Genomic DNA, 11,373 nt, shown 5'->3' with positions numbered 1-11,373 from the left:
TTTTCTGTTCTTTAAACCTCTAGCTTAGGTGGCTATCGAGTTCTCTTTGTCTCATTACATTGCTTTTGCTCAGCTTTTGCTTCGATTAACATTTAAAGACCATAAATAACATAGACGGTAATTTCTATGTTTAGAGGGGAATATACGCCTGTAGCATATAATATTGAATAATATAGTTCCAGTGAAATGCAGTTTCTGTAAACGCAGTACTTCTTTTACTTAAAGCTGGAAATAACCATTTCAAGGGTCCATGCAGTTAGTGTTTAATCATGCGATTAGGTTTTTTTCAATGAAAAAAATCCCACTGAGTCAATGGTTCTACTTACATAAGTAAGGAATTCAGTATTTTGGTCATCTCAGAGCAAAGTATAGTTGTGGTTATTAGCAGATTAATCAAGGTTCATTTATATCTCATTTCTTAAATCACTCATGCATTTAAACATGGGGTTACATAAACAGCACGTGTAAAACTATGTTGGTGTGGGAAGTGGATGAGAAAAATATCTTATTTCCATTGTAAGGCTTTATGGTGGTGGTGGGGATGATAAGAATATGCCAGCTTTATTAGCTAATCTTTCCCAGGAGTTGCAAGATGTGACAGCTCTGAGCTGGTCCCTAGTTCTCTTGTTGCAACTGAGAAAACTCTATGTAAACGACATTGCCCCGACTGAGCAGAGAGGACAATGGAGCATCTCGTGCTTCACCTGCCTGTATTTAGGGCTCGACAGGACATCCACTGAATCTCTCCATCAGCTGCTTCTGAGAGGTTATGGAGGGCAACTCTTGGCAGCAGGAGTTTGAGGTCCCCTTTCACCCTGGCAGGGTCCTTTCCAGCGCTCTATCTGGGGAGTTGGTGATAGCCAGCTCCAATGGAAGTGTCTGGACAAGAAAGAGAGAGTGGCTGATTCCCTGCGGGAAGGGTATGCTGAAGTCCTCCTGTGCAAGAGGGAAGACCCTTCTGCCTCCACAGACCTGGGAGTGCCTTCCCAGTCTGTTGGTCAGCTTGTACTCCTTTCTGGCCTTCCAGAGTCCCATCTCCGTGGGAAAACTCCCACGTAGTTGCTTAAACCAGTTTTCAGTTGCTTCTTGACTCCCTGTACTTGGCACAGTATATATCTGGACCTTGATATGTACTTACGGCTTGATATTTGTCCCTAGATTTATAATCACTATAGTGGGCGTTCCCAATGTGACCAGCTGTATTCCAAACATGTAAATATTTACATTAGGGATGTGTCTCTTTATCTGTCTTAACAGAAATTCTGCTTTGGTTTTAAACGGAGCAATAATGTAAATGGACAGCATGGAGAGTGTCCCTGTGCACAAATAGGATGTGGGTGGTGTCACTGTAGTGCACGGGAGTTTTGAGGGATGTGGCCTCTACGCTGTGCTCTAGCTAGCCACAAAGTTAGTGTGCCCTGAATGAGAGTGTAGACAGTTTGAAGTTAGGGGGGTTTTTTTGTTATTGTTGGTTTTCTTCCTGCTGTAGCCCATAAGGCCAGAGATGCTGAAGAAGGGGATGCAGGGCAGCAGGCGTTACGTGTCGCGCTGTGGAAAAACATTGGGGTTTTTGAGCCAAGTGGAAACGCGTTTTCAGCTGTGTTGACTTATGGCTGAGTAATAGCAGCACTGCAGTCTGCACCCCCACATGCAGCACAAGCACCTCTGTGCAGTAGCTCTACTGCTCATAAAATATAAGGAGCCTCAAGAAGAGTAACATAAGTCTGTCTTTGAGTACTTGGTCATCGACAAATTTCTTATTTGCCATCTTTGGCCATTGTAAGTACAGGACAGATACTGGCACGGCGTGTGATTCTTGGGGCTCTTTTTGTACTGTACTAAGCATCGCTTCTCAGAATGTACAGGCTGTGGAAATCTGAAATGGTCATTATCTGCTTTTTTTGGCATGTCATCAAAACAAGAGCTTGAAAGTTCAGCAATTTCAAATGGGATTGCACTGTGCAATTATCAGTTAGCCAAGTTTCCAGGATAGTTTTCCCTTCCCTTGATCTTCCCTTCTTTTATCCTGACTTTGATTTAAATGCTCTTTTTTGGAATGATGATGCAATTTTCCTAGTTATGAATAAATTCTCCGTAGTATCTCCATAAATGGTCACCGTAAGTGATTGGAATAAGTTGGTCAGTGGCTAAATCTGACTGACGCACACAGGATGGTGGAAATTAGCTTTGAAAATCATGATCTGTATAAGACTCAGTGGTCTGCATCCACCCTGCACTCATCTGAGGCGAAAGTGGTCCAGAATCCCACTCCTGAAAGTGCCTTTTCAACCTCTGCAGAAGTGATAGCGCTGTGATGCATGGATGCTAATACACCAGTAAAAGGATCCTTTTTCATTTCAGATGTCTACTAGAAACATGGCTGGCCAACACATCCTTCCTCAAGCTTTGTATCAGAGCAATATGCTGAAAGCCATGAAGATTAGAGAGAGGACACCTGAAGATCTGGTCAAACCCCCTACTGGAGTAATTCACCACTTCAGGACTATGCACAGATACACCATAGAAATGTTCAGAATGTGCCAGTTTTGCCCTCAATTTCGGGAAACGCTTCAGAAGGCCCTGACTGACCAGGCCACCCAGACTTCACTGGAGCGCCAGAGGAAGCTCAACTGGTGCATGGAAGTTCGGAGGCTTGTCCCTTTGAAGACTAATGGTAAGTTATGAGCAGGACTTTGCACTCGCCTTAAAATGGGCAATATGAATGTAGCGCCTTTATTAATAGCAACCGAGTTCACGTTACTGAAACAGAAGTGCACAGCTTTAAAAAAGTGATGCCTTTTAATCCAAGTTTTGTAAACTAAAATTCTTTCCACATGATGTACTGTCCTGAGGCTGGAGCAGACCCCTGCCTGTATTATGAATAGCCTGAAAATTTCACAGATATTTCCATAATATCAGTAACCTCTGTCACATAAAGTTAAATACCAAGCTGGAAACTTGACGTTGCCTTTCCATGAATCGGACTTTGGTACGTGTTGGCTGCCTTGTCGGAAGTGCCAAACGGCCATGAATGCCAGCCAAGAGGAGACTTCAGATGCTTTTAGTGATGGGGATGTGTTCTCCTGTACATATAGCAGAAGATAATATCTTGCCGTAAGCTCTGCTGGCAGGCAAGATTCACTTGCCGATCCAGCTTTAACAGGGGTGCCAGTGGGAGCATCCTGGGTGTGGAGCCCCTGGGAACCTGACCTTGCTGGCCCTGCAGTCCATGTCCCAGTGACCCAGCCAGCTCTCTCATCATCAGCTAGCTGCTGGGGTTTGCCAGCTCTTGCCTTCTCTCGGGGCTCGCCAGTACCTCCTGTGCGCGAGACTGACAGCTGTCTTTGTGCAACACAAAGTTTGTAGTGCCCTTTTTTTCTTTCAAGAGCAGTGCTGGGTTTAGGACTTGGCTTTTGGGTGTATTGCTATTTATGTGTATTGCATCAAGTGCTGTAAATTAAAAAGTACAGCAGTAGTGCAAAGGTTTCCTGAATAGGCTACATGTGTCCGCAGTCTTGAGCAGGAAATTTTTGCACGTGACTGTAAGAGTCACTGGACATTTCCCATTCAGTGAAGGAAAGATTTGGTAATGGCTATGACTTACGGTCATGCAGCTGCAAACCTGGACTCAGGATTCCCTACAACACAGATTGCCCCAAACTGGGAAGGCAGACTGGGACAGTGAGGACTCCATGAACTTGGAAAAGGTGTATTCTTTGCTCAAAGAGCAGGTCGCGGGGCTTATAGAAGCGCTGGGTGTGGTGGACCTGCAGCGCAAAGTCTTTATGTTAACGTTCTGTGGATGCTTCTTTCCATATCTGCTTATACACACTTTGCCCTTATCTCCCTAGTCCACATTTTCCCATCCACGGTTCTACCATGTTTCTCAGACTGATTGTACACTGCTGGGTTGTGCAAAAGCTGTAAAAATAGACCCGCTGTGTAGAAGTCACTGCCCTGACCTAGGACATTCTGACCGTAATGTGCGTCTCTAACTGTCGTAGAGGCACTGACCTTCCAGTGGGCTTTTGAGGGCTGCCTCTGCACTGGCGAAAAATTCTCATGGCTATAATTAGGCTGTGCGTGGTGATCACATAATGCTGAACTTCCAGAAGGACTGGAGTTGCAGCGAGGGCAAGGAGTGCTTGGTACTAGGGAGGTAACATCACTCCAAGCGTTGCAGCTTCAAAACTTCACCCCAAGAAAAACACTCTTATCAGATTGGCTAGGAAAAGGGACAACATGTTCAATTTTTGCTCAGGGCACTGAGCAACTCTTTTAGAATCCCTCATCTCTTGTCAATATGAGTCCAGGGCGGGGGGTGGGGAGTGGTTAACACTGCCTGGACAGGCCCTTGTTGCTGACAACACTGTAGTCAGTAACTGTGACCTCTTGCATTGTCTCGTGACTGTCCACCAGTGATACAAACGGGAATAATTTGTGGAGTGGTGACTCAGATTCCATCTGCGAGCAGCGTACCAATACTCAAGATGCTGGAATATTAGGGCAGGTTGAGGGACGGCAAAGCAAGAACTCCGTTTGTGATCCCCCTGTACAGCCAGCAAACTCAGCTTCAGCTCAGTGCTTTAGGGTCATTAAGTGCATGAGCAGGAGTGGCTTTGGGAACCTGTGGTTTATGCAAAGTAGTCGCAATGAGGGACCTTTGCAGGAGAGAGAAAGTAGGCTGGCCTGAAGGAGAGGATCCCTGAAAGAAGGGGCAGAAGCCTGGAGAAGTCCTGTGTGATCCCGTACAAAACATGGGGTATTTTTTACTCCCACATGGCGTGAAGAATATTTTTTAAAAGCATTTAGCTGCTTAACACGTAAATGTAGGAGGAATATATTAGTTCTTTCAGTCAACAGTGGGGTTTCTTCAGAAAATTCTGGGGTTTTTTCTGATGCAGGTTGTAATTGTTGACAACAGAGAAAGTATCTCCTATATGATCTTTTGATGTGTATTTTACCTAATACGTATATGAGTTTGTGGTGTGGTGGATTTTTTTTCTTTAATTAAAAAAAAAAGCCCTTTTGAATCACCACACATTTCTTTGCAGGCATGTGAATGGAGGAGAGGAGGAAAGCAGTAGGAGGTATAAAAATCAAATTTAGTTTTTTAAATTAAAAATTCCAGCATCAATTGGCTGTAGAGATTTCACTTGTATAATGAATCGGCATTCATTCCAGCTCACCCAGCCACACCCCCCGGGAAAGTCCGAGGGAGGCTTCACTGCTCAGCCCTGCACCCGCAGAACAAAAAGTACAACTGTTGCTCAATTGCTAGTCAAAGGGTGCGGGGGAATTCCAAGTGCTGTGTAAGGAATTTTGGGCAGCGCTTCTCAGTAAAGAACTGAAAGTGAGCTCGCAGAGAGGGGAGAAAAATTAATCTTATCTTTGCTCTAGATTTTGCAAAGTGAAAATTTTAACGGGATTAATATGTCATCTTTCTTGGTCAGAAGGAAACCCAGTCAGTTTTTCTGTGTTCTGTGTTGTTCCCTGATTTTTGAGCTCAAGTGAGCAGCCTGCGGACTTGAAGTAAGCTTTGCAGGACAGCATCCAGAAACCAGAAGGCAGTTGCAGAAACCTGATATTCGCTGAGTCCGTAACAATTTGTGAAGTGTTGAGCAGATTCCAAATTACATCTTTTTCAGGATCTGGGATCTGTTGTAGGTTTTTCTCTGCAGTTTCCTGGAAGAGGTAGCAAAAGCGTGCACAAATGGTGGTGTAATTGAGCTCATAATGTATGTAGCAAATTGGTTTTAAGTCTTTTGTGAGAGTTCTTTGGGTGTTTGGTTTGGTTTTTTTTAATATATGAGAAAAATCTAGTAGCTTTGCCATGGTCAATGTCCTGTATTCCAAGGAAATTACTGTGGTTTCTTAGCATTGGGTGAATCTCTGTACCACTGTAGTAAACACCAGACCTAGTTTTGAATCTGAGGATATGACAGTAGTGATTCTTCATGTCTCCCTTTCAGGGGAGACAGCCCCTTTTCAAGAAGGTGGCTAGAGACAGAATTTGAAACCCAGCCACAGGCATATTTAAGTTAGTTAACTTCTCTGATTCTCAATTTCTTCCTCTTTTCCTCTCTGAAATTGCAGAACATCATTTTCCTTCCTACCTGTAGAATAACAAGGTCTTTTTCAATGCAAGGAGGAAAATGAAAATGATCTAATCATTATGCTTTTCATTTATTTAGTTTTAATTTTGTGGTTTAAAAAACAAACCCACTGAATAAAATTTTTAACAGCCCAGCATACTATCAGGTCTGAGAGGAAGGCAAGAGGTGTTCCTGTGATTGCTTTACATAAATCACCTACTCTTCCCTTTTGGTCTCTTTTTTTATTACAGTTCCTCCATCGAGCACAGCCAAGTGTTGAGTCTTTCAATGCAGCGCTCGTTAGAGGACATGAGGCTTGCTGTTACTATAGTATTTGCTTAGTGGTATCTGTTATCTCTACCCTGTCAGGTGTATATTTGTATAAACACTGGCGAGGGAGATTTACACATTCTCTTGTAATTTTAAGATGATTTTGTTGTGTTTAAAAGGTATTTCAACTGTTTCATATTTGCAGTTGACCCCAAAGTTTAGTTCATTATGTTAGTCAAAGGTAAGATTGGTAAGGGGCATCGCTGAATGACAGCTTAACCTTCACCAGTTACTACTGGTGAAGGGACAAAACCAGAAGACAGGGGAGTTTCTCCCCTTCCATGACTGAGCAGAGAGCTCATAGCTGTGGTCTCTGTATTAAAACTCTTCTATTTGAGTCTTGGAGAAAAGTGCCCAGGGAATACGCATATATGCAGTGTAATTCTACATCCCCTGTGCTTGTGGGGTTTTATTTAAGTAGCCTTTTAAAAATAATGTACTCTTTCTTTTTTTGCAGGCGATGGAAATTGCCTCATGCACGCTGCATCGCAGTACATGTGGGGTATTGAAGATATTGACCTTGTCTTACGGAAAACGTTGTTTAGTGCACTCAGGGAGATGGACACACGGAACTTCAAGCTCCGCTGGCAGCGGGAGGCTATTAAATCCCAGGAGTTTGTAGAAACAGGACTCCACTATGACACCCGGGTAAGGTGGCCTGAGTGTTCGTCAGCATTGCCTTGCTGATTTTATTGGCTTTTTGGCTTCATGGATTCTGCCGTTAGTGGAGAGAAGAGATAGTCTTCCTTTGGAGGAAATGGGAAAGTGTATTTGAGCTCTGCTGTGCTGTAGTTGGTCCTTGACCTCCATGTCTTTGAGTCGTTGCTGACGGATGTTTCTTTCCTCAGAACTGGGAAGAGGAGTGGCAATACCTCATTGAAATGACTTCTCCAGAAATATCTGGGGCTCAAAACAGGCTTCCATATAATGCACTGGAAGAAATCCACATCTTCATCCTCGCTAACATCCTCAGAAGGCCAGTCATTGTCCTTGCAGGTGAGCTGCCTAGCCAGTCATCTCTCTGTGTTACTTTATGCTGTGTTTGTGATCTTACTTCTGTACTTGTTGTTTTCAGGTAGATGGATTTCAGAATAGGGTGTTTCAGAACAAAACATCCAGAATATATTTTCTCTTTCCTGTAGCACGTACTAATTTGTGTTTATTTGTGTTTTCTTCTTCTTCTTCCTTATGCAGATAAAGTGGTGAGAAGTTTAGAGTCAGGCTCCAGTTTTGCTCCTTTGAACGTTGGTGGTATTTACTTGCCTCTCCTTTGGCCAGCTGAAGAGTGCTACAGATACCCAATTGTGCTCGGCTACGACAACATGCATTTCACACCACTAGTCATGCTGAAGGACAGCGGGCCAGGTATTTTTCAAATACCCTGTTTAGTATTTATGTAGCTTCTTCAATTTCTTCATGCTGATAAAGCATTTAAAAGATAATCTGGTTTGGATTTGTATTTCTGAAGTTAAAATAAACGTAGAATACATTTGGAATACGTTCTTAAAATGTGAGCAGAAAGAGCTTTGTCTGTAGATCTGAATAGAAACTAAAGGTTACCTTTAAAATGCTGGTTGAAAGTAGAGTGCAACTCACCTGCTGGCAGGCTGGACTCAGTCAAAGGGTCACTTCTGCTCCATTGTGTTCTGGCCTCCTTTAAATGCCTCTTCATAGGAGAAGAAGCTTTGAAGGACATGGTCTCACAGCAGTATATCGTTGCCTGGCAGGGATAATGAAACATGCTTTGCAGTTTTTAGTGCATCTCTTTTGAATGGATAGCAGTTCTCTAGGGTCAGACATCATCCCATGGGAAGGTCTAACAAAGTAAGATCTACAGTGCTGCCCATACTGAGAAGAAGATTCCTGTGGGGACAGGGGCAGGTGTGTTTCTGTCCTCCCCACTGGCACTGTTTAGAAACTGGTTGCTCTGGCCAGCCATTCTCCTCTCTGTACAAAATTGAGCAGCAGTGGTGACATCTCCCTGCGTTGCATCTGTGGTTACTCCTGCCTGGTAAAATGGATCTATATGCTAATCCATCTTGTTTCCCCACAGAAATCCGGGCTATCCCTCTGGTCACCAGAGAACGAGGAAGATTTGAGGATTTGAGTGTGCACTTTCTGACAGATGCGGAAGAGAGGGAGAAAGAGAGGCTGCTAAAAGAGTACTTGATAGTGATAGAAATTCCAGTGCAAGGCTGGGATCATGGTACAACTCATCTAATTAATGCTGCAAAGTGAGTGTCATTCCTGTTTCCTCAAAGTTATCTTGTTTACACAGGTGGGAGAGGCCAGGCAGACCAGTGTGTTCCTTCGGTCTTTCCTTCCTTCCACGGTAGCACACGTGTTTACCCTCTGAAATACGAAATACTGGCATTACTCTTGACACGCTTGGAAGTGGTGTGAGCTTTCAGACCAGTCTCTAATTTAAAGGCAAAAATGTCTCTGGACTTAGCAGACTGAAACTAACATTTTACAAGAGTAAACCCAGTGGGTTAATGTCACTGACTTTTAGATTGCACAGGAGGGTGGCTAAAAAGTAGTTAAGTCCAGGAACTAGTTAGACTAAACTCTTGTGCTTTGTGTAAGGGCACATTGCATAAAGGGCAGCTGATGTAATTCCAGCTGCCATAGAGAAAGCATTGGGCGGTATGTTCTTATCACAGATACCCTGACACCCTGGCTGTTGCCGTGCGGCAGTAGGCAGGAAGCTGTGGCCAGTGAGGATACCAGTGTCCGCATCCATCTGTCTGAGCGTCAGTAACGTGCAAGGGGCAGCTGGCAGCACTCTTCAGCTTCTTGGATTTAGGAGACACTGGCAGCAGTGTCTGCCCAGCCCTTTCATGAGTGTGGGAGGGAAGCAACTCCCTGTATCCTCTGCCTTTGCTTCCATTACCACACAGGGAAGTATCTTTATGCTGTTGGGTGGTTCTGGTTTAGGAGCCTTGAAAATTGAACTCCTCCCACCCAAAGGATGTATACATAGGTAAGGAGTAGCAATTGAGCTTCCCTAGTCCCGTGGCACAGATGTGTTCTGGAGTTCTACCAGTAATGCTAGCGCCTCATCCTGCCGACTGTGGCATCGTGAAGCTCTGTTGTGGGGTTTTCCCAATGTAGTTGAGGGTGGAGTAGGGATCTGTGATGGGTGCTAGCATTACGTGCACTGCACTGAAGCCCCATAGTATGTCTGAAGAATTCCACTGGTAGATACAGACCTAGCAGGGCAAAACCAGGAGCAGATTTCATGACAAACTGTATCATAAAGTGCTAAGTCCACCATAGGAAAGATTTGTTCTTAGAGTGGGCTCGTAAAGGAAGGGTCTTCTACTTTATAACCTCCACTCAACTGAGCACTGGTCTTCAGAGGAATTCAGGATTTGGGGACTTTTCACTTCTGAGAGGTTATCGATATTCTTCATGCAAACAGCTCTCAGACAGAAAACCCTCACCTAGAAAATCCTTTCAAGAATAATTGTGTTAGGCATTGTGTCAGACCTTTTCTTTAGATGTGAAAGTCTCTGTTTGACATCACTGAACACCTGCTTTTAAAATTATTTCCATTTACAGTAACAGCTTAACATCCTGGATATTCTAGCTGAGTAATATGGATGTGCATTAAAGCTACATTTCCTCCCCTTGTTGCTTGTATTTGCCTCCACCCCCACCATCTGCCCTTTTGAACCCCTGATGCAATCTTCCTTTTTTGGCTGTCAGGTTAGATGAAGGCAACATTCCCAAAGAAATAAACCTCGTGGAAGATTACTTTCAACTGGTACAGCATGAGTACAAGAAATGGCAGGAGAATACTGAACCTGCTAGAAGAGAGACCTGCTCCAGGAACAGACAGGAACTGTCTTTTTCCCAGCTCTCCCTCTTACAGGTGAAATGTGAAACGCCAAATTGCCCTTTCTACATGTCTGTGAACACGCAGCCATACTGCCATGAGTGCTTCGAGCGGAGATCCCAGGCAAGCAAAGGAAGAAAACAGACCTCCAAAACAGCACCCGAGAAACTGAAGGCAGCTGGGTCGGGCTCCTCCCGTGGGGATGTTTGTGAACCTGGCGGACGGACGTCTGAAGGGCCTGTAACAGGGCCCCGCTCTGCACCTCCGACTGCTCCAAGCCTGTTCTTGTACAGTGAGACAACAGCCATGAAGTGCAGGACACCAGACTGTCCCTTTACACTGAATGTGGAGCACAATGGGCTTTGTGAACGCTGCTACAACTCTAGACAGCTTGGACCTTGCAACAACTTGGATGACAGGAGACACTTAGACTATGCCACGTGCAAGGTGTGCTGTCAGAAGGCCAACAGGACCTTCAATGGCATATGCAGCACCTGCTTCAAAAGGTCTACAGAGCACTCCTCTAACGGCAGCCCTGCGTTCCTGCCTACGTGCCACCAGAGATCGACATCTGACCCATCCCAGATCTCGCAGAGCCTCCTTCAGCACTCCTGCCATCAGGTTCCCAACAACCGTGGCGAGGAGCCCCTGCCTCCCGAGGAGAAGAGGGGAAGTGGCCTCTGCAGGAAACCTGGCTGCAAGTTTTTTGGGACATTGCAAAATGAGGGCTTTTGCACACTGTGTTTCTTTGAGTACAGAGAAAACCATGGTAAGTGGAAATGGCATGAGCTTTGCATGCTTTGGCCAGAGATCAGCCTCCTCGAGCTAGAAGCTCTGCATACTTTTAGGTGCTCTGAATACTCTAGGTTAGGGGGTGATGGACATGGTGGGGAGCAGAAGCAGCAGTGTGAGGAGAAGGTGCTTTTTTGGACATTATTATCCTGTAAAAGGGCACATGGTAACAGTGTGGAAAATCTGTGAAATCTCTTGTAAAACTCCCTGTCAGCTTTAATGGAAGCAAAACTAGCTCAAGAGGTGGTGAGTTTTCATCCCTCCCACCGTCCCCTGCAGTCATGGTTTGGTATGAGTTTTCTTCACAGCTAGACA

General features: G+C 44.6%; 1 protein-coding gene across 1 annotated transcript in view; it reads left to right on the top strand.

The window, feature by feature from the left end:
- Positions 1 to 2,376: 2,376 nt before the first annotated feature.
- The window catches only part of TNFAIP3 (tumor necrosis factor, alpha-induced protein 3), an 11,364-nt gene continuing 2,367 nt past the window's right edge, over positions 2,377 to 11,373 (top strand). Inside the window, exons 1-6 of the mRNA XM_010137574.1 lie at positions 2,377 to 2,674; positions 6,883 to 7,073; positions 7,274 to 7,421; positions 7,620 to 7,790; positions 8,479 to 8,659; positions 10,137 to 11,039. Of these exons, the coding sequence (XP_010135876.1) occupies positions 2,377 to 2,674; positions 6,883 to 7,073; positions 7,274 to 7,421; positions 7,620 to 7,790; positions 8,479 to 8,659; positions 10,137 to 11,039 (1,892 nt within the window). The remainder of the gene's footprint in view (positions 2,675 to 6,882; positions 7,074 to 7,273; positions 7,422 to 7,619; positions 7,791 to 8,478; positions 8,660 to 10,136; positions 11,040 to 11,373) is intronic.

The sequence above is a fragment of the Buceros rhinoceros genome, unplaced genomic scaffold (genome assembly GCF_000710305.1).
Source record: "Buceros rhinoceros silvestris isolate BGI_N320 unplaced genomic scaffold, ASM71030v1 scaffold13456, whole genome shotgun sequence".
NCBI lineage: Eukaryota > Metazoa > Chordata > Aves > Bucerotiformes > Bucerotidae > Buceros > Buceros rhinoceros.
Note: the sequence above shows the minus strand (reverse complement) of the source record. Positions and strands in the feature narration are given on the sequence as shown.